This window comes from Meleagris gallopavo, chromosome 20, assembly GCF_905368555.1.
Source record: "Meleagris gallopavo chromosome 20, MGAL_WU_HG_1.1, whole genome shotgun sequence".
In the NCBI taxonomy this organism is placed as follows: domain Eukaryota; kingdom Metazoa; phylum Chordata; class Aves; order Galliformes; family Phasianidae; genus Meleagris; species Meleagris gallopavo.
Window position 1 is genome coordinate 2,122,028 of NC_139423.1, and position 22,156 is coordinate 2,144,183.

Genomic DNA, 22,156 nt, shown 5'->3' on the forward strand with positions numbered 1-22,156 from the left:
CTCCTGGGGAGCCAACTTGCCACCAAAATATGTCACAGGCAGATGCCACACTGCAGGGAAGTTCCCTAGGACAGCTTCAATGCACCTCTGTTCTCAGTTTCAGGAGGCAGAGATTGAGGTGGTGAGAGCAGTGCCCTGCAGTCCTGCAGCAGAAGGGTGGGAAGGGAGCAGAGGTGATGGGGAGCAGGGGCAGCAAAGCTTGCAGCAAGGCTGCCCACTGTGTCAGCTGGGCAGTGTGACCCTCATGCTGCATTGAAATCTGGCAGGGTCTGTCTGCATCCATGTCTGTGACACCACAGACCCTGAAGTGCACTGGAACAGGAGCAAAGCCCCTGCCTGCTGCAGGGCACTGCTCTGCCACATCAGGGGCACTGGGCTCAGCTTTCTGATTCATGCAGTGTAAATAACCATCAGACCTGTGGCCGTGAGCAAGCACTGGCAGGGCATGTTCCCAGCCTGCAGCAAGCATCCCTCCCTTCCCTGCATGCCTGGCCTTGCTGTGCCCAGGGGCTTGGCCCTGCCATCTGCTGTCCTGGCTGGAGATGCCCTCCCCACTGCGCAGCACATGGCACTGCAGCTACTGCTCTATGGGCATTTGTGCAGCCCCTCTGTAAGAATCCCACCCACCTCACGTGCCACCAGCAGCCACACAGGAGCCAGGACCAAACCCCTGGCAGAGGGATGCTCTGGGAGCCCCATTCCCAGAATATTTTCCCTATTACAGAAATGCAGAGGAGGGTGTTTGTGTTTTCAGCCAAGGCTGCAAAGCCTTACTTACCACTGCTCTACTCCCAGCACCTGGATTGTGCCCTGCCTCAGCTGGGCAGCACAGCTCACAAGCACACACAGGGCTGCACGCTGCACCCCGCTGCTCGCAGAGGGGCAGGGAGGCATTAAGGTGCTTTGCAGATGATTTTGTTCTCGCTCTGCTCTACACAGCCAAGGCCCCAAGCAGAGCAGCTTCAGCATGCCCTGGCTGTGGGCAGCTGGCAGGGGAAAATTGCATTAGAATGGTATTAATTGCCTTAGTGCAGCATGACAGCTCACTCAGAGCCTGCAGAGCCGAAGGGATGCATGAGGTCAGGGGAAGCCAAAGCTCTGCTTTGTACCAAGGCTTTGCATCAGCACAGGAAACAGATTGTCCTGGAGTCTGTGCAGAGCCCATCCTTGGAGATATCAAAGCCCAACCAGGTGCAGGGGATGGCGAGGTGACCCCAAGGGGCTTCAGCCTTGCTGGGTTTGTTCTAATGAAAAATCCTTTTTTTTTATGGTGACGTCACATCGGTCTGCCCATGGGGCTTTTTAGCTGACCCTTTCCTTCTATCTCAGGTTTGGGGCAGAAAGGTCCCATGCAGGGTTCTCTAAGGGATCCCAAAGCCCTGCAGCATTCTGGCTTTCGTCTCTCCCAAAGCCCCTGTAAGGAAATCACTACAACGATGTAGCACCACAGTCTGAGGTCCATAAAAAGTGGATGGTTCGCTTCAGGTCCCAGTCCTTCCAAGTGCTGAAGCAAAAATGCAATGAGTATGAGCTCTGCCTGCAGAAAAGGGTTTCCCATTGGATTTAAACTTTGCAGTCCTGGTAATCCCCTTCCCCAAGGCTGTTCTTGTGTGATTCTTGGGCTGCTGTGGGAAAAGCTGTGCCAGGCACTGAGCGGCTGCTCACCCTGTGCCAAAACCTGGATCATGGCATCAGCACTCTGAGCAAAGTCCCCACTGCAGGCACTGGAGCCAGGAGAGCAGGGCATTCCGTGGGGCTGTGCAGATGGATGAGGTGGGGTAAATAGTAACTGCTGGTGACTCGTGGTGCAAGAGAACACAAGCTGTGCTGCTTTCTGGCTTCCTCTACCTGCAGCAGGATCAGGGCAGTGACACTGCCACCACCAAAAGCCAACCCCTGCAAGTGAAGCCAATGCTTCCAGAACTTCTGCAAACGTTGTGGGGTGAACAGTAGGTCCTGATGGCAGCTGGACATGCTGTGTGTAGGGCACTCTGAGCCTCAAATACCCAATTCTTCCCTCCATCTGTGACATCTCTTGTCTGAGAACAACATGAATTCCTGTTAGCCATCAGCATAGGCTTCCAGCTTTGTTCTGGGCTCCATTTGAGACCCTCAGCCCTTCAAGGATGCTGCACACACAGCAGAGATGTCCCACATGCCATTGGGTGGATGAGAAAGAAGTCCTAGCACCTCCCTCAAGGCTTCATCTCCTGCAGTGAGACCCTGCCAGCACAGCCATTAGTCCCTGGTGTAGGTGTCTGTGAAAGATAGTGAGAAATCTGCATTGCCCTGCACAGAAAGCACAGCAGCTCAGCACCTGCTGTTCCCCAGCCCAGGTCCAGGAGGAGATGCACATGGAGCCGTGTGCTCCACATGGAGGACAAGCTGAAGATGCCCTACAGCAATGCAGCGATCAATGAGCTGCAGCTTCCAGCCAACCCACTTCAAGAACCTGCTGCAGGACATAGAATTCTGGAGCCACAGCATCCCCAGGGTGATGTGGTGGTCCTCTGTACCTCTGAAGAGCTGGTAGGGGAGGTTTCACAGTAGAACTTGGGCTGCTGGCTCACTTCAGAAGGTCAGAGAATCACAGAAACACAGGACATTCCCAAGCTGGTAGGGACCGATGGGGATCATTGCATCCAAACCCCGGCCCCACACAGCATCATCCAAACCCTGTGGAGAGAGCAGCATCCCAGCACTTTCTGAGCCCCAGCAGATTGGAGCACCTGCCCAAAGCTTTCAGCATCCCAGAACAAACTGAGCCAGGAAAACACTCACTTCAGTTTACCCAATTTGACTCTCTGATATTGCCAGGGAGTCAAATCAGGTAAATGAATGAGGCATATTATTATTATCTGGTAAATGAATGTCAGAAATGCACTGCTTGCTGCAGAACACAGACCCCAACCTGCAACCGTGGGGAGTGGAACTCCAGCAAAATGCTTTCAGCTGGGGCAGGAGCACCAGAGCCACAAAGGGGCTGAGTCACAGCCAGGCCATGCTGTGCTTCACTGCTGTGCAGCAGATAAGGAGAGCAGCCTGCTGCCCAGCTGCTGGGCTCAACTCCTCCATGTCCTGCACTCAGTGTTTCTCCCTGGCACGTACCCCCAGGCATGGCTCAGCAGGGTGCAGATGCAGAACTCCCTCCAGGTTTTGCTTTTGGAAGCAGGTGGCAGAGCAGGGCACGGTCCAGGCTGTCTGCGGGGAGGTGGGGATGTCCTTTGGGGTCCCTGTGTGGTTTTGGTGGTTGCTCGAACCTCCCTGCCTGCACGGAGCAAGAAACCTGCTCCCACCTATGACTTAATGGCACAGTCAGGCACGTGGGGCACACGCAGGTGTCCGGCGCTGGTGGGAAGCGCTGAGTTTGCCGTGTCAAAGGAGAACAGGAGCCCTGCTTTCTCAAAGCGGCAGAGCCCTGCAGCCCACGAGAAGCGGGCACAGCAGAGCCCCGACCGTCCCGCTGCCTCTGCCCCAGCACGCACGGAGCTGCCGTCCCTCCTGCTGGGTCCGACCCCGCACGATGCTCGCAGCACCGCACCGGCGCGTCGCGGTTCCCCGGCAGCGCAGCGCGGTGTCCCGGCAGCGCGGGGCGGGGCGGACCGGGATGGCGGCGGTGCGGGGCTGCGGGTTCGATCCGCTCCTCGGCACTGAGCGGGGCCGGGGAGCAGCGGGGTCAGGAGGCACCGAGCTCCTCCTCCGGGCAGGTGGGAGGACGGGGCTGCGGTTTGGCGAGAAGGGAAGCCGCTGTGTTTGCCTTAACGTTATCTGGGGGACGGCGGGGAGGTTTGTCGTGCTCTTTTCTGCTGCAGCGCCATGACAAAGACTTATTTCTACTGAAGGAAATCTGATGGCTAAAGCAGGCGTACCCCACTCAGAAAACATCCTTAACAAGAGGCTGTTTTGGTATTTCCAGGACAGAAAACCTCCCCCTTCACCCCCCCCCCCTTCCCCCCCAGTGCTGTTAGTTGGAAAACGTCTCATTTGCAAGGAGAAAACTGTAGGACTGCACTCCCACCAAGTCAGCCCTGGCTGCACTGACAGCTGTCCCATTACCACCTGTCCCTTCCAATGTCTTCTAGGTGGGCAAACACCAGCAGTGCGCTTCTGTCCCCCAGCTGCCAGCTGCCCCATCCCAGAGGGCCCTGCTGCAGAGGTTGCTTCACTTACTGCATCCTCAGCCCATGGGGACATCCCTCCACATCCTACATCCCTCCCATCACTTTCTCGTGTCACATACAAGGACTTCATTCGCTGCCTGCCAGTTCACCTCTCCCACTACATCCTGGGTAAGGCGTCTCTCATTTTCCAAGGGTGGTTTCAAACCCTGAGGGTAACGGGTGGCTTCTCATGTGGATGTTGTTCTCTGCTCTGTCCTCTTTGTTCCTCAGGGCTTTTGGATAACAAATCCCTTAAAACATGTGCAAATGTGAGTAGATACTGGGCTTTTCTGGCCAAAGAAGTTGAGAAGGAGCATGTGTGTCAAAAAGCAATACAGAAGAAAATCCTGTATTTGCAGGTATGGTGCCTGGACTTCTGCCATCATTGTGCACTTATTTTATTCTTTCCCGTGTTGTTGCCCAAACCATGAGATAGAGGTGCCTTTCTGGAGGCCACCTCCCTGCTTCACCCTATTCCTTCCTCCATCTGCAAAGTTGGGTTGGATGTTCATGCAGTCTCAAACACAACAGAATAGCTTTTAGTGACGTTTAGGGAGCCTGCAACTTTGATCAGGACATTCTAAAATCAAGATTTGGTGATCGGGTCATTTTAGCTCTGCCCAGTGAACTTTATTTGCTCCACATAGGATGATGGAAATGCTAGGTTTCATTGTGAAAAGCCAGAGCTGGGGGTTGGGATGCTCGGAGGAGAGGTTCACCCTGGTTAGTACAGACCAAGCTCTGCAGTGATTATGTTGCCTCTGTTGGTTTCTTCCAGGGGTTGTGTCCTCGGGGAGCAGTTTCCAACTATGCTAAAATAGTCAATGTAGCAATTCCACAGTTAAATGAAAAGGGATGTGTCATCAAAGTGAGAGACCACAGCCCTGGAAGTAAAACAAAGGTATGTTGGGGGGGGGGTTTGCCTTCTGTGTCTCTTCCATCTCTGGGAGAAGGGAGGACATGGTTGTCTTGGAAAACAGAACTGTGAATTTGGAGTTCCTTTGCTCTTCTGCTTCTGGCTTGCACAACGGCAAGCAGCTTGTAAGGACCACTTCTTGCACGGGGGGAAGCCAGCATCCATGTCCAGAAGGATGTTCTGCTTTGTCCTCATGCTTCCCCCCAGGCACAGGAGTAGCTTTGAGGCCATAGCACTGGCAAGGCTGGGCATCATCATGGGGACATGGCTTTTATTCCAGTAGATAAAGAGTGGCTGCCACTGAGTGAGGCAGAAGGGAAGAAGCCTTGTTTCTGTGCTAACCAGGGAGTTGCTGCATGCTGGTTGTTCTTTACTGGCACTTTCCATCTCTATTGTCCCTGTAGGGGCTAAGCTGATATGGCTAATGCTAGGGAATAACAGTGTTTTTTCCCCACTCCTGGGTAATGTTTCCCTATTTCTTTCCACCAGGAAGACAAGGAGGAGGAGGAAAACAACCTGCAGGCAGCCTATCGTGATCTGCAAACTGACACAATCCAGCTGGAAGAGAGGAATGTATTCTGTGGCTCCTACAATATTCGTGTCCTCACTGAGCGGTACGTGGGCTGCACCTGGCTGTTTTCTGCACTACCTCTGTAGGGCCAAACAGGGCTTCTGAAACCCCGTCCCCTTCCTTGCAATCCTTCTGTGGGCATCTATGGCTGGAGAAGGGTCCTGGTGTCAGTGATAAGCAACTCACAGCATCAAATCTTTTTTTCTTCCCTTTAATAAAGATGCCAAATGGAATCACTCTTGAAGACACAAGGGTTAGGACCCATGGTATATCACAAGGGATGTGGAGCTGGAAGGACCCTTCTCCCCTTTTTAAAGCTTACCTTCCAGATATGAACCTGGGAATGCAGAATGAGGACCATGGTTGTGGTGCTCTGCAAAGGATCCACATCCTAAGCAGGCTGCCTGTCAGGTTGCTCTTTGAGGATCACTCAGCACTGAGTACAGCTAGAGCTTGTTAACTGACAAAAGCTCATCTCAATCACTCTTCTTTATCCAGATCAGACCCAAACAGAGTAATCCACTATGCTGGGGGAGACTTGGTAGCCATTGGCTCTGCAGATCAAAAAGTGAGGATTTTTAATGTGTTGTCAATGAGAGAAGTGCCACCTCTGCTCTCAGGGCATGCTGGAAGCATCAAAGCACTGCTGCTTGATGAGAAGAAAGGGCTCATTCTCAGCACGAGCTGCGATCTCAGCATCAGGTGAGCAGCCCTGGGACTGTGCCCTGGATCCCACCTCCCTGGAAATCTAAAAAATTAGAGCTTAAATCCTTCCACTCCAATCTTCATGAATCCTCCTGACCATTACTTTCACCACAGTAACGAAGTAAAGCTGACAAATTAAACACACCCACCATAGGACTGCTTCTGTTTTCTAGTTTCACCCAATACTGAATGATAAAGTAGGAAGTAAGAAGATGCTTTCATATAAGCTGTGTATCACTATACCTTAAAGCACCAGGGATGTGTGGTAGGTGCCAGCAGTGAGGTTCTGTGCCTGCTGACGTCTGCACCAAGTTCCTCCATGACGCTGCAGAAGGTTTGTTGTGCAGAGCAAATCCTGCAGCCTGCTGCTGCTGTGCAGCTGCTCCTGCCCAGGTCCTGTGTGTTGACACAAAGGAGTGGAGATGAGCAGCTGCTTCATCTTATTTACCACTGAATCTCAGGAGTGTAACAACGAGAGGTGAAAAGCTCGAAAGCTCTTCATGGTGCATGCATAACATCCACAAAAACAGCATTTAACAATAAGGGAAGAGTGATTCAGGCTTTCCTGCCTGCCCTTCCCCTCCCCAGGAGTGTTGTCTGTTGAGTTCTAAAGGCATAGTCAACCAAAATCATTTTGGTACCCACCAGCAAAGAAATAACCTTATCCGTAAAGCTCTCCATCTGAAGGTCAATCCCATGTAGCCATGCCAGAGCTGAAATCCAACTGCAAATTTCCAGGCAGTTTGGAGGTGGAAGAGCAGACAAAATGTAAAAATGTAATGTTAAGCCTGATTTGATTGTTCTGAATCCCTCATTAACTCACTGAGATGTCTCCTGATCTTAATGTAGCATGGATTTGAGAAGAGCTGGGCCTGTTAAGTAGGAAGTAATTAATCATCCATAAATTATATCATTAATCACTGTATTTCCTTTACCATATAGATGCTGGAATATATACAGTGGTGCTTGCATGAAAATCTTTACTGGTCACTGCAGGGCCATCACCTGCTTGGATTTACACAACAAGAAGTTTGTGTCGGGAGGCGCAGATGGGATGGTGAAAGGTGAGAGCCAAAGCTAGGAACTGTGCAGCCAAGGGAATGGCAGAGTACCTGGGGAGTCCTGGAGTGATATATGTGATAGTCTGAAGACAAGTGTATAAGGGTGATTTTTATTCTTATTATTGCTTATTTTAATTGTTTGTTTTTTTTTTAATAGCTATGTGTGGCTATAGGGCCAGAACAAATCTCAGGAAAGTGGTACAGCTTGCAGCTTTGCCTTGTTATTCACTTGCAGATCAAGCATTGAAACGATGTGCCATTGCCAGGGCTTTGTATTTAAGAAGTTTGCTTTGTAGTCACACTCTTTATGTCAACACTTGGCTCCAGGCAGAGCTGCAGGTACAAGGGGCAGATCCTTTTAATTCATATTGCACTCAGGAAAAAAACAAAACCATGCAATAGGGACAGATAATTGTCAGCATTTCTCCTCTTTAATCCTAACAGTGTGGAACTTGGACAGCGAGGTATGTCTTAAGACCCTGAAACACAGCAATATTGTTTATGCTGTTAAAATGGATGGAACCCATGTTGTCAGTGGGTGTGACAGAGGGCTGGTGAAAGTCTGGCATGCTGGCACAGGCACTCTGCTCAAAGTAAGTTCCTTAGGTGGGTAATCCTGTGCTAGTTTACAGCACTGGTTTATCATAGCTAGTTTCTGTCCCAGAGACTTTCTCTAAAACCAAACCAAAGAAATAACAGAAGAGACCGAACTATAAAAGGAACTGCAAAATTATTGGTGAAAGAATAATATAAAAACTGGTTTGCAAATATCTAAGTTCTTATCTGGGATATTGCCTTGTATTCAAGCCCTCTCGTTATTTAACCTTTGTAGGTACATTTATCTCTACTCATTTAGAAGCATTGAGAACCTGAGAGGGGCGTGGGAAGGCTGGACTAGCAGCTTCCAGGGTTGGAGGTGTCATGGGTTAGCCCAGAATAGGAAGTCTGTTGTTCTCAGAAGCAGCAGCAGTTTATAAGAAGCTGGATGGCTGCTCTGCAATGTAAAGGTTGAGGCCAGAGTCTGCTAATTAGCTTTGCAGGTGACCAGAAGCAGTATGAATCCATTTCTGAGAGGAATGGCATTGAGCCGCAAATTGAGATGCATCTTGGGAGCAAGATAACCCACTCTCACCTGGGCTCAGACTGTAATTGCCCCTTCCACCACAGTCAGTTTCTCACCTGTTTCATTTACTCTCAGCTACTAGAAGGGCACGTAGGCCCGGTGAGGTGCTTGTCCTTCGATCAGTGGCACCTTGTCTCAGGAAGCAGTGACGGATATGTCTTGGGATGGAGCATGGTGGGAGACCTTAAGAGGTGCCTAACAGCTTTCCGCCACCCGAAGTAAGTGTCAGTGTGTTTCAAGGTATATTCCAGAGCATGCTGTAAAAAGAAAAAAAATAAGTCTCCCTTACAGGAACACAAAATATCTTACCATGGTCAGTGCTAGAATGTGAAATCTCCTTTTCCAACAGTCCTCCACCTAAAAAGTTTAGGCAGTGCATGCTCATAACCAACATTTGTCAGTTGTGAAGATCTGTAACAAGCTAAAATACAAATACACAGCTGCTGGCTCACAAACAGAAGTGACTGAAGACAGAGACGGTATATAGTCCAAAATTTGAAGGGTCCCAGTCTTCAATCAATTGCTGTCATGCCACTTGGTCAAGAGTTGACACTGTGTGTATGTTCATGGTGGCTGCACTGCATGCTGAACCCCACCAGCTGCATATTAGATCAATTTGCAGTACTTGCTTATTACAACTACGAGAACCACAGCATCTTATTGCTCTATTTACTTTCCTAGACACAAAAATAAAAAGTTAAATGTGCAGATAGCTATACTTACAGTGGTTACTCTGAGGATGAGCATTGGCTTTGCTTGTTGGGCATGGTCACTTTGGTGATCTTCACAAGACTGGTTATGAAGAACTTCTGCAGGTCTTCTAAATAATTTGATTGCTCCTGTTGTGTTTTTTAAGCCTGTTGATAGAAGCAGGGCTTTGCATCCCTTGCAAAACAAGAGGCAGTTGATCTTGTCTCCTTGTGAAGGCACGGTGACTGCACCAAGCTTTACATGTTGTGTTTTCAGGGAAGTTCTGTCTCTGGAGTTGCTCTATCTCAGAGCTGTCAGCAGTTGTGCTGATGGGAAGATCCGTGTGTTTAACTTCCTGACTGGGAGCTGCCTGAGAGTGCTGGTGGGCAGTAGCAGAGGGGATCCTATATCTTTCTGTGCTTCCACAAACAGGTTGGTGACAACAGCTGCAGTCAGACTCTACCAAATTAGGTAGGTTAGGTTGTAATTTAAGGAATTATGTATTCTGCCATCTCTCTTTCTTGCAAATAAGCTTTAAAGGACTCTGCTGCTTCAGGACTGCTTTGACATTGTTTTTTATTAACAATGTCTGAAAACGATTTGCTTCTTTTAGCAGTCTAAAATTTCCCATTTCTGTATGATTTAAGATAAAATCTGAACTGTAAAGCTGAATTCAAATTACTAAGAGGCTGGAGAAACACGCCAAGGAATGTCAAAGCCTTTGCTTGCTCCCTGACCTGTCTCAGTAGAAAAGCCAACAATGCAGAATGCTTCCAGGTTCCTTCATATCCACACCTCTAAAGGTGGTTCCCAGCTTCTGGATAAGAGCTGAATCACCAATGTGTTGTGAACACTCTTTTGGTCATGATCCTAAAATGCAGCTCTAGGTGAGCTGCTAGGAAGAAAACTAACTCCATCCCAGCCAGTCCCAGGACACCCCTCTACTTGAGGTTTAAAGCCCCTGATAATATGGTGTCTCCAATTTCTTGTGGCATCACGTTGATCAAATTCAGTCCACCGTTGGGGCATTTTTTATTTCATTTCATTAACTTTCATCCTTCGTGGCAGTGAATTTACCATAAGTGGGATGAGAAGAGCTGCACAGAGACTGCGTGAGTTAGAAGTGCGGTATCTGACTGATGGGACTAATTGCTGCTGCTTTTTTCTTTCACAAAGAAGTGATCATTTTCTCAGTTCTGTTTAATTACCCTCAGGGTTTGTATTAGACAGAAGCAAACGGAGCTGTTAGGCAGTACCTGCTGCGGTAATGATATTCTTGCTTTTAAGAGCCTCCCCTTTCCTCCCCCAGGATGGTGATCAATGCGACCAGCAGCCTGCTGATGTTCCAGTTTGAGGATGTCATGTGGGACTACACGCTAGGTGCTGAGCGAGAGATGGTGTGGAAGCAGAAGCAGGAGAGCTGCCCTTTGGGCACAGCATTGACCCCCTCCCAGCAAACCAAGAGCCACATTGCCAGCCAGATGCGTCGCCTCACTCTGAAGACACGAGGTGCTGACCTGCTCGTGCTTGATCCACTTGCCAAAACGTTCTGGAGTGAATCAAAGCACTAGATATGGCCTTTGCAATGCTCTGGCACGGTTTGCTGAAGCGGGTTAGAAATAGCATCAGGTACCTGCTGTCTTCATATGCAGACTCTTCACTTTTTGAAGTGCAGCCGAGTAGACGTACTGCTGCATTTCAATGGGTCTGTCGTTTCCAGGCTTTTGTAAAACCTTTGCACCTTTTTAGAAAAGTTTGATATAAATTCAGCATGCTGAAGACAGTCTCTGTCATTTTCCAGCTGAGTAATCCATCAGTGATATTATTCATGTCCTGACAGCTGGTGTGCATGGAAACATGCTGCTGATTCAGAGCTTGAATTATTAAAATCCCCAGAAAATCACAGGACACCTGCATCCAGAATTTGCCATCAGTGGGATACGCAATTGCACATAAATAGGCACCTTTTAAACTGTCATATTGTGGAGTGATTTTTTAGAAATCAGCAGTTATTTAATACAGTACCACAAATCTCCAACTCTACGATCAAACTGCACAGAAGCAGATGGGCTAGGTAGGGAAGTTTTCATAGCATGAATTGCTAACTTCCTTGAAGCAGCTGTGCTTGGTGCAGGATGTACAGTGGGCAGAAGCAGGAAGCAAACTGATCGTTTTAATTGTAGTGGCAAAAATCTGGGTGTTGTTTATGTACACCTAATTCTGAAAATCAGCATTTACTGTCACCTTTGGCTCCTGTGATGTTTTCTGTTAATCAAACACGAGTGGGTTGTTTCTAACATCCAGCTGTGATAAGAGGCAACGCAGTGGCCAGAGACTTCAAATTTCATAATTTACGAGGATTTTTGTTTTAAATGGAAGTTTAACACTAACACAGCTTAGAGATGATGTATTCTTCTGTTTTCTAGCTCTCTGCAATGAAATGATAAAACCAGCAGCTTGCCAGCAACAGGAGCATTTGCTTGGGAGCAGGAGGTCTTCTCACATCCAGGCAGAGCAGCAAGAGCTTCTTGCTCCTGATAACAACCAGCCCCATCCTCTTGCTTTGGGACAGCCAGCAAAGGCATCTTCTGTAAGGATCCTGGCAGATGCGGGTGAGAACTTGTCATAGCATGGTTGGATGTTGGCTCCTTGAATGAGTGCATCTAAGATAAATGAATGGATCAAACAAGAAGTAGTGATCTGTAGGAGACAGGCCAATTCTGGATGAGAAGCAAAATGGATCCTTGCAGAGGTGCAGTGTTTACAGAAGCTGTATAAGATCAATCAGATAGGGAAAGCAATCCAGTCCAATGGTAAAGCCTAGCTCTTTGGTATCTAGGCTTTCTTTTCTTTTTTTTTTTTTTTCTTTTTTTTTTTTCCATAACCTTACTCAAGTTGTGATTTCTTTATCACACGTAGGAGATATGTGTAGGAAATATCTTCAGGTAATTAGTAGCTGCTAAGAAAAACATGCTTAAAATAATATATGTGGAAATCATCTCAGCCAGCTTGACACAGCAAGCTGCAGTTTGAAAATGGCAGTACTGAGATCACAAGCGTGGTCCTTGGTCATGTGGAATTTCTCTCAACTTACAGTTTCTCCCAGCACTTAAATTCAGAATCTGTTGGATTTTGGAGTTGGGCAAATGCTGAAATCTCACTTCAGAAGTGCTGAAACCATCAGAAGTCTTTTACCCCAAATTCAGGGTGTTTGTAACTGAGATCCAGAGCCACCTGTATGTGCAGATTGAAAAAATCTCCGAGTGAGGAATAAGCAGTGATCTTCATTAGCAGTGTTCAGGCTGATGGCCAGTTTACTGGTTGGGTTTCCCAGGGCTCTATTTTAGGGCCAGTTCTCTTCAATTTTTTCAAATAATCCAGAGGTAAAATTCAAATGCATACAAGTCAGTTTGCTGATGGTAATAAATTAAGAGGAGCTCCTGACTCCCTTGAGGGCAAAGAGGCCTTGCAGAAAGATCCTGAGCAATCACCAACTGCATGAAGCTTAACAAGTGCTGGATGTTGTGCCTGGGATGAGGCAACCCTGGCTCTAGGTACAGGTGGTCCTTGTGGGTCCCTTCCATTTCAAGATTCTGTAATCAGTCTGTTTTTCTGTGTTCTGCCTTTGCAAATTAAGCTTATTCTCTGAAGTATATTTCCAGAAGGCAGAAGTACCAGTTAACCAGTTTAAAAAAATAAGCAAAAAAGAGCCAAGCAGTGATCAAATGGCATGACATTGCTTTGCAAGGTGACAAATTAAGTGCTAGAGTGAGGCCATGGCTCTGAGTGTTGCACAGTCTTTGCTGAAATCCTAATTTAGTTCTCAATTAAAGGTGTAATAATGAATCCATCCTGATGTGTCTGTTAAACATGCAAGTCAGCCTCGACATCACTTCAGACATCAAAGCTGGAATACAAAATGTGCCCTGTGATTTCAAGCTCAAATGCAGGTCTGGGTAGAAGTAGTTCATAGTGGTTCTCAGATGTTGGTTCTTTCACAGACTTCTGCTGGGAAATGACTTCTCTTAAAGCCATTTCCCAATACACAAACTGAAAGACAGGAAAGGGGTGCACGGGAAGCCAAGTTGGGTATCAGGCCATCCCACACGAATATGATGTATATTATAGAACCTGGCGTTCATTTAACTGGTACAGACCATGGCAATGATCACTCCTCAGGTCACCAGTACAGAATTATCTCTGATACTGGCAGTGTTGCTAGCAAGGCTAAGAATGAACAAACTGAAATGGGCATCATTGGTACAATGCTGCCTGTGTTGCCTGTTGTGTAGATAAACTTGGACTGTCCATATGCCTACCAACACAGCACCTGTCCTTGGTCTTACCTGGGGTACTACCATGCAGTTAATGACCTCAGACAATGTTCTTGACTCCATTTATGCTCGGTGTTGCTTTGTTTTTGAAAACAGATGGCGCATCTGAATATGGCACTTCTGTACTTGCACATCCTGACAGACAGCAGGAAGAGAAAAAGGGCTCACTGTCCTCTTACAAGTTGCTCTTGACTGTCAGCATGCTGCAGAAGAGTGGCAAGCCGTCCTTTGTCCGCTCAACTACAAAGCATCCTGCAGCAACCGGGAAAGCATTGGAATGTGTGCTGCAACAGCAACAAAAAAGACAAATATACACAACCCCTCTGCAACAAAAAAAGGATCTGACAGCCCAGTTCCAACGTGCGAGATCTCACAGCGATTCTCTGACTATGAAAAGGATTTCTGTACCCTTTGAAACTAAAATGTTGCAACTCAAGCTGAAAAATTCTTTGCATGGCCCCACTGTGAATTCCTCCATTCCTGCTCCCTGCATTGTACGTCTCAAGACTTGCGGTGCTTTGCTACAAGGAAAGAAAGTACATGGTGCTCACAGTAAGGGCACTTCTCTCCCTGAAGACAGAGTTCAGCATAGTGGTACATACTGTACAGCTTCTGAACAGATCAAATCAACACATGCAATGATCCCACAAATGAAAAACGAAGTGGTTTGCAGGGGGGAAAAACCCTTTTGCCCATACGCTGCAGATCCTTCCCAGGATGACAGTGGGTTCAGACTTCTGACAGGACAGCAGAAGGAGGCATGTGCTGCAGCTGCTGTAGCTCAGTGTCAGGCAAACCAGGCAAAGCTCATAGAAGATCATCAAAGAGCACGCAAGAAGGCCTGGTTAAGGAAAACTAAAGGCCTATCTACAGTCTCTTTTACTAAGGAGGGGAAGATATTTGCTCCGGAACTTGGAACTAATACATTTATCTGAGGTAACCCATTAGTCCAACAAATCACCAGCATCTGAGGATTCTGGGGCTTCTCTAATGTAATGGCTTCCTTGGGTATCCAGCTGAGCCTGCTATGTCAAGATCCCTGTGGTTTCTATATAAGTATGAAAGGTGTCTCTGCTGTTAAACTTTCAATGAAATATTATTGGTACTTACAGCACTTTCTCAAAGCAGTGAATGGAGTGACTCCTCTATTGGGTTTTAAGTTGCTACATCTGTTGTTATTATAGACACAGCACGTTCAAGACTAATAGAACAAAGATATGGCTCAACTGTTTGAATAAAATTTTTTCTCGTTAGAGTTTGTATAGACTGATTAGAATTTATAAGCTAAAGAAGTATGGGCTGGATAAATAGACAGTGAGGTGGACAGAAAGCTGGCTGAATAGCCAGAACTGGAGGGTAACCAAGTAAGGTCTGCAAGCTCCACTACCTACAGGCTGGGGGATGTGAGGATGGAGCACAGCCCTGCAGAACAAGTCCTGGGGGTACTGGTGGATGGCAAGCTGGGCATGAACCAGCAGTGTGCCCTCACAGCCCAGAAAGCCAACCATATCCTGGGATGCATTCAAAGCAGCATGGCTAGCAAGGCAAGGGAGGGGATCTGCCCCTCTGCTTTGTGCTGTGAAACCTCACCTTCACAGTACTGTGTCCAGATGTGGAATCCTCAGTACAGGAGAGACACGGAGCTGTTGGAGAGCATCCAGAAGAGGGCCGTAAAAATAGTCCCAGCAACGGAGCACGTCCCTTATGGGGGTCCTGCTGCCTGCCAGCCAGGGGAACCTGGCCAGGCTGGAGCAACAAGCTGGAGGAACCTCATGGAGTTCAGCATGGAGAAGTGCTGCTGGGATCTGGTCCTGGGCCCCTGCTTCGGTGACCATGCTGGAGCAGGGCTGGGAGCAGCCGGTCCCAGAGATACCTCCAGCCTCAGCTGTGCTGTGGTGGAGCTGCCATCCGTGCTGCACAGGACAGCGATGGCAGTCCAGGGAAAACATTGGGATCTTATTATCAGCCCTTTCTTTCTGTACTTTGGTATTACAGAACAGTTCCACCAGCTGTGTGCTGGTAGTAAAGTGCATGAGAAATCCAAAGGTTGTAGCACTGCCTCAGAAAAGGGAAAATAATTGCTGCATTTAAACCAAACTGAACTGGTGTCTTTGCATTCCTTTATTTCTGGGGGTAAAACAAGTGTTCACGTTTTCCATTAGTCCAGCTCCTGATAAGACAAAACAGTTTCCGTTGTCTGGGCATTGGGGCCAGCGTGGTGGAAACATTTTCTCGCATTAGAGGGTTGAGGCCGGGCTGTAGCTGGACGGAACGGCCACGCCGAGCCCTCACACCACACAGGACTGCAGCCACAGCCGGGCGCTCAACAGACCCCGCCCCTCCCCGAGGCCTCCCTCTGGCGTCAGAACCGTGCCCCAGTGCGCAGGCACGGCGCTGCGACTCTCGCGAGATTGGCCGCCGTGGTGACGTGGCGCGGCCGGAAGTGGTGGCGAGGACGGAAGTGGTGGTGTGGCCATGCTGCGGCAGGTGAGGGTTGGGGGCTGTGCGGGAGCCCGGTATGGACGTGGGGCTGCGCGGGGTTCCTCTGGGCCCGGCCGTGGGGCTCGCTGAAGCTCGGGTGTTGCACTCTGTGGGTGCTTGGTGGCTGCTGCGGCTCTGTGTATAGCGGGGGGAAGCGCAGAGGCTGAGCTGGCTCCTGGCTGAGGGGAGCACGCTCGAGGCGAGCAGGCCTCGCCGTTTCTCCTGCCTCTCTTCAGCACGGGAGGCGCTGCCTGAATTAGCAGTCGTAATAAAATCCGGTTCCTGTGTCTTTTCCTTATAGCGTTTGCTTCGTGTTTAAATCTCAAGGCGCCATCCCAGTTCTTCAGAGTAATCAGAAGTGACCCGGGTTGAAGTCGAAAAGCGATTCTCTTTCTCTTATAACTCTGCGTTTGTTCCTCTTGTTAGGGCAGCAGTGATGACATTGAGGATGTCTCTCTCTTTGATGCCGATGATGAAGTATCCAGGAGGTCAAAAAAGTCAAAAATAAGGTCAGTGAACTGGAGAGAGTTTATAGATGAGTTCTGGAGAAGGAGGGACTGTCCCATCGTGTTGTTCTGTTGCTGGACACCGACAAAATGACCCTGGCCCCATTTTCTTGCCTGCTGTATTCTGTTGAAATACATAACAACAAACATCTTTGTTTTGTTAGAAAGAATACAGAGTAACTTCTGCTTAGCTGAGAGAAGCAGTTCCAGAAGTTCAGCTGGAATCCATGTATCTGTGCCTTTGTGCTTCTGAGTGTCCCCACATTAAATGTGTGTTACTGACAAAGTGTCTCTGAGCTCTCTGTAACAGCAGGCTCTCACTGTGCTGAGTGCTGCTGTCTGGGCTGGTCTGTTATCTCTTTGCCAGTCTCTGCTTCCTAGTGTGAGTGGTGCTGCCCTGCTGCCTGCCACATCCTGCTGTGGTCACACCAGTGTTGGGCAGAAGCACCAGCACTTCTGCATAAGGTTTGCTAATCCTGAAAGAAAGTACATGGAGATGAGCTCACATTCATTGATTTAATAGGGAGGTACTCATGTTACTGGCAGCAGCTGGCTGAGCAGTGTCCACCAGGCCCTCAGTACCAGCAGTGACCAACCAGTATCATGTCTGCCCTGGGGTTTCCCTGGCAAATACGTGTAGCAGCAAGCTGGCAAGATGTCTGCTATGACCCTTTATTACTGTGCCTGTATATATATAACAGCCACAGACCATAAAGCATCAAATATCAGGGTAAGCAATCATTCATAGAAAGCAAGGAGAATAATTTACAGCTACAGAGCATTTTCTCACTAATACGCTTTTTCTAACTATAAGCAGAAGCTAGAGGTGGTATACTTGCATTCCCAAGCTAACGTGAGCCCTTTCCTACAGGGCAGTCATTTGTTCAGGCCATGATCTGTGTTTTCCTGCACAGCTGGTAGCCTGAAATCCTGGTGCCATGCTGATGTTGGCTCTATTGTACATTTCTGAACAGGGCAGCGTGCAAGTCAGAAAGGAGGCATGTCTGTTGTGTGATGCAGCTCAGTTTGCTGTTTCTGGTCAGAACCCTTTTCAAATTTACCTCAAAAAAATTGGCTTATGTTGAGCATGAGGTTAAATAAATAAATACCTGGCTCCTTCATCCCTAGATCCTCATTGTGTTTGGGTTATGCTTGTGAGTGGAACATTTCCTCCTTAGGATGAGCTCCCAGTGAGATTTTTTTAACCCATACTTTCAGCAGTAATAACACACTGCTTTCATATAATAATGCTGATCCTTATTCTTGTTGGGAGAGGATCACTTTGCAATGTTGTTTCTCTGAAATTGCTTCAGTCCTGTCTGAAAGAACTGTGCTGTACTTCATTCCAGGCATCCAGTGGCATCATTTTTCCACCTGTTCTTCCGAGTCAGTGCGATAGTTGTCTATCTGCTCTGTGAGCTCTTAACTAGCAGCTTTATTGCCTGCATGGTGACAATTATCCTTCTCTTGTCATGTGACTTTTGGGCCGTAAAGGTAAGTTCCTCTCGTGCTTTTTGTTATCATGTCTAACCATATAAGAATAATTGAGTAGAGTGATATTTGTTCCACAAAAAAAGTGCCTTCTTTGTGCCTTTCCAACAGAATTATACCTGAGATACTCTCAAGTACTGCAATTCGTTAGGAAACAACACTGTGTAGCTGATTAGCTGCTTTCTTTTTTGAAAATCAAATGGAGATCATATAGCAGACTTACTCTTTTTAAGGCAGCACAGGCTTCATTTTTAGAAAGGTCACTTCTGAGTCACCAGAAGTACACGTCATTTATGTTAGTACAGCAATTTGTTATTGTACTGAATGTATCAGAAAATGGGTTTGGATATGAGAGCCTTGTGATCTTGTTTGCCCACATGTGAAGCAAATGAGCAACGTTGCAAATAGCAACCCAAACAGCCAAGCTTTGGCAGAATCAAGAGCAATGGAATATGAGATCTTTACAGGGTGTGATGCCTCTCATTCTAGAATACAGCTAGCATTGTAACTTGTGCAGCCACTGAGAGCAGATTGCTGTGAAACCAGCAGCTGTCAATGTAAGAGGGAATTTGCTGCCTGGAAAACTTAAAGCTTCTCACAGAGCTAACAGCAATAAAATCTGGGGCTGAAAAATCATAATTTTTTGTGGGTGCAGCGTTGAGATGGAGTATTCCCAGGATTCGTTTGGCTAATGGTTTCTCCTGGTAGCAAACTGAAACCTTTGCTTTCTGTCTGCTTCAGAATGTCACAGGGCGACTGATGGTTGGCCTCCGCTGGTGGAATCAGGTGGATGATGATGGAAGAAGTCACTGGAAATTTGAATCTAGAAAGGTAAGTCTTCCTTTAGTTGTTTCAGGTTTATCAACCCCCTGTTAATTAACAGTTATGCTTGTGATGGTGAATTGCACAGTTCAGATGCTTCCAGCCACAGGTCTGTAACCACTTGCTTGTTTCATGGTGGTACTGAATGGATAACATCATCTTCTACATTTTTGCTTTGTTTAAAAGCCAGATCGACACTTGAGAAAAATGTTTATGTGAGTAACATCATTTTCACATAAAGTGTTGTAAAGGTTCCCATGTCTTGTTAAGAACGTTGAAATTTTCTGGTGTGAGCACAGAACAGCTGACATATCTTTTACCTCCCATAGAAGATGATTGGAACTAGGAAAAACAATGCAGCATTGCTCATAGTGTTTCTGCTCCCTTGTGTTCATTCTGCCTGCTGCTGTGTCTAATATGCCTTCTGCTGGCACCTCGTGTCCTGTCAGTTACCCTTTTGATCCCTGCCTGTTATCTCTGTGTGCACGGAGGTAACAGCACTTCTGGTGCACAGATGTGGAGTGAGGTAAAAGTCATTTCCTGTGCTCACATTGGAAATCTAGAGTGGTGCAGAGTCTGGAACCCAAAACTTTCCTCAGATGAATTTGTGCCCCTGCAGACAAATTCTTTCTCAAAACTGTGCTTGTTGGAAAAGCTAGAATATGTTAGGGAGAGGATAAAATGTATTACTGTTGGTAATACATTAAACTGAGCCATGAGTTCACTGGGTTCAGATCTTTTAACTATTCGTAGGAAGAATGAATGATTGCTTGGGATCTTCTCAATAAGGAAAATCAGTAGTGCAGTGTGAGTCGTATCTGTGTAGAAATTGCCTGACTTGATGGCTGTAAGTATCAATATTTAGTTCTGGCAGCACTCCGTGAAATTCTGGTTGTCTGTACAGTGGTGTTAAGGTAGAAGGTGTTACCTGTTCGGGTGATTCTGTGCGTTGAACTGAACCATGCAGCACATGTAACATTTCTCAAACTTACTGAGGCTTTTTTGCCCCAAATATTCCAAGGCAATTTATTGCTGCTTCCCCCCCAAATGGAAACATCTTTTGTCACAAGGTATGGAAGCTGGTCTCCGAAGCATCCAGTACTGTTGTGTGGGGACAAAAGCCAGGAGACTTGTAGGTTCTGGGCTGTTGGTAGTGATGGTGAGATCTGTTAATCTCCATTTACTTTGTGTTTCTAGGTATCACCACAAGGGCATAAAACCTCCTCAGAATCAGAGTCCCGAATTTTCTGGCTAGGTCTGATTACCTGCCCTATCATCTGGGTGATATTTGCTTTCAGTGCTCTGTTTTCTTTCAAAGTGAAATGGCTGGTGAGTTGCCTCCCTCAACTCAGTAATGGATTTTGTTTGTTACCAGTAAGGTGATGCAAATCGGTGACAGTATTTTCTTGTGTCTTAGGCAGTAGTTATGATGGGAGTGGTTCTACAGGGAGCCAACCTTTATGGATACATCAGATGCAAAGTTGGCAGTAGGAAGAACTTGACAAGCATGGCAACCAGCTACCTTGGAAAGCAGTTCTTGCGGCAGGTAAGATATCGGGGTTTTGAAGCCCTCTAGTTGTGTTTGCTTTTGTCTAAAGCTTCCTTCCTACCTGACCCATGAGAAGAAAGATTGAAAAAGGTGTTATTTGGAGTTCTTTAGTGGAACTCTTGTGAATTTGACACCCTGCCCCCAGTTCTGCTCGTGAAGTCACATGCTAATTGTGGTCCAAATGGAACTCTGTGTCAACATCATGAACTTGTGTTCTTTACTAGTGTCATGGACTAGTGCCATAGGAGATACTGGAATATGGCTGGTCTGTTAGGAACATGAGTGGAAAAACAGTGACTGAATGAAAGGATTTTTGATCAATTTTATTGCTTATGGAAAACTTGTTGCTAAATTACTCCTTGTATTGCAATACTTCTCCTGCTGGTTGTATAGCCACAGAAACATGCATCTGGAGACACGATTGGTCATTGTGCTTCTGTGCACAGCTGCACTGTGTGTATTCCTAGCTGGAAGGGCTATCATTGCCTTTTATATTCTTCCTCACCTCCAACCAGCTCTTCTCACCGGGGCCTTCTCTGCCTTCTGTAGCTCCCTGCAGCATTAAGCACCGCTGGGCACTGTTCAACTTTTAGGCTGTCGTTTAACTTCTTCTTGTCCAAGTTTCCTAACTGTGGCTCCCTGTTGCATGCATGTGGCTGGGAGCAGATGAGTTGGCTGCCACAGATTCCCAAGTGTTTATTGTACTTATTGCCATCAGTGTGATAAGAAGCTTAAATACTGACAACACGGTCTGTGTTAGGTTTGTGTTCATTGGTAGCTTCTGAGCGCTAACCAAAGGCCCAGAACAGTCTCAGTCTCTGGGAAAACATGAAAGTGTTGCTCTAGAATCACGGCAGTGAATCCCAGTTCTCCAGTGATGTACTTTATTTTTTTTCTTTGCCTGTTGCAGACTGTGGCTAAAGAGGAACAGACAGCATCCTGAGCATGGTAGAAGCCTCAAGCTGGATTGGATTCACAGTAGTGAAGCACAGAGAATGTTGCTCTGACCATGAGATTTGGGAGCTGCTTAAATGAGGTGTGAATTAAAAGAAGTAAATACATTGTGCAAGACTTCCAGTTAACACTCCTAGCAGTTAATATTCAGTTTTCCACTAGCAGTTTGTGTTTAAGTCCTTTCTTAATTTGATTAATTAGAATTATATCGCCTGAACTTTGAATCAGAAGACATCCTAGGTAGCGCTCTGATGCAGGTTTATACTCACTGGATATGTTAAGAGAAAAATGCCAGGTAACCTAAAAACCATGCACACACAGGACCTTCTGTTCTCCAAGAACCATCCCCACCTCCTCCAGCAATTGGTACCTCAGGTAGTTTTCAGTTGTGGGCTTAGCTGTGTTTTGTTCCTGGAGGTCTGTTAGGAAGTTTAGATAGCTCTCTTTTGGCTCTGCATCTCTCTCAGTCTGTGATTTGAATGGCACTGAGGTTGTTGCAGTGAAGGAAATCTGAAGGAAGTGTTTGTTGCTGTTGGCTGCGGGAGGATTTCTGAAGTCAAGTGGAAACTCAGCAAGTGACTGCTGAGCAGCTCCAGCCTTATTTTTCTTAAGTGTTGTTGGAGATCTCAGTAACGTCTGACCAGTACTTTGATTAAATCTGAGTTTATGGAAAACCCCTTTTTTTCCTGCAGGCCTGTGTCTGTACGAAGAGCACAACTGGACTAAAAGTAGGTTGCAAGGAAAGCTGTACTCAGTTTCAGAGGTGGAGTGAGTGTGAGAGCAGGTGATGGGC

General features: G+C 47.2%; 2 protein-coding genes across 2 annotated transcripts; both read left to right on the plus strand.

Moving 5' to 3' along the window:
- The first annotated feature begins 3,523 nt into the window (after positions 1–3,523).
- Positions 3,524–14,860, plus strand: FBXW10B (F-box and WD repeat domain containing 10B). The gene is made up of 13 exons (XM_031556378.2): positions 3,524–3,707; positions 4,083–4,289; positions 4,392–4,519; positions 4,939–5,061; positions 5,566–5,690; positions 6,146–6,349; positions 7,295–7,416; positions 7,858–8,006; positions 8,612–8,754; positions 9,503–9,658; positions 10,536–10,735; positions 11,653–11,838; positions 13,657–14,860. Exons 1-13 carry the CDS (start codon positions 3,524–3,526, stop codon positions 14,493–14,495), a joined length of 2,766 nt encoding a protein of 921 aa, XP_031412238.2. The 3' UTR covers positions 14,496–14,860.
- Positions 14,861–16,025: 1,165 nt separating this feature from the next.
- On the plus strand, positions 16,026–21,896 carry TVP23C (trans-golgi network vesicle protein 23 homolog C). Its single transcript, NM_001281869.1, has 7 exons — positions 16,026–16,047; positions 16,468–16,550; positions 17,897–18,041; positions 18,780–18,869; positions 20,058–20,189; positions 20,278–20,406; positions 21,320–21,896. The coding sequence occupies exons 1-7, from the start codon at positions 16,036–16,038 to the stop codon at positions 21,350–21,352; spliced, it is 624 nt and encodes a 207-aa protein (NP_001268798.1). The 5' UTR covers positions 16,026–16,035; the 3' UTR covers positions 21,353–21,896.
- The last annotated feature ends 260 nt before the right edge of the window (positions 21,897–22,156 follow it).

Coding starts and splice junctions, on each gene's coding strand:
- TVP23C (NM_001281869.1), top strand. Junction 20,190..20,277: donor CTTTCAAAGTGAAATGGCTG/GTGAGTTGCCTC, acceptor CTTGTGTCTTAG/GCAGTAGTTATGATGGGAGT. Junction 20,407..21,319: donor GAAAGCAGTTCTTGCGGCAG/GTAAGATATCGG, acceptor TGCCTGTTGCAG/ACTGTGGCTAAAGAGGAACA.
- FBXW10B (XM_031556378.2), top strand. CDS start 3,524: ATGCTCGCAGCACCGCACCGGCGCGTCGCGGTTCCCCGGCAGCGCAGC. Junction 4,520..4,938: donor AGAAAATCCTGTATTTGCAG/GTATGGTGCCTG, acceptor GGTTTCTTCCAG/GGGTTGTGTCCTCGGGGAGC. Junction 5,062..5,565: donor GCCCTGGAAGTAAAACAAAG/GTATGTTGGGGG, acceptor TCTTTCCACCAG/GAAGACAAGGAGGAGGAGGA.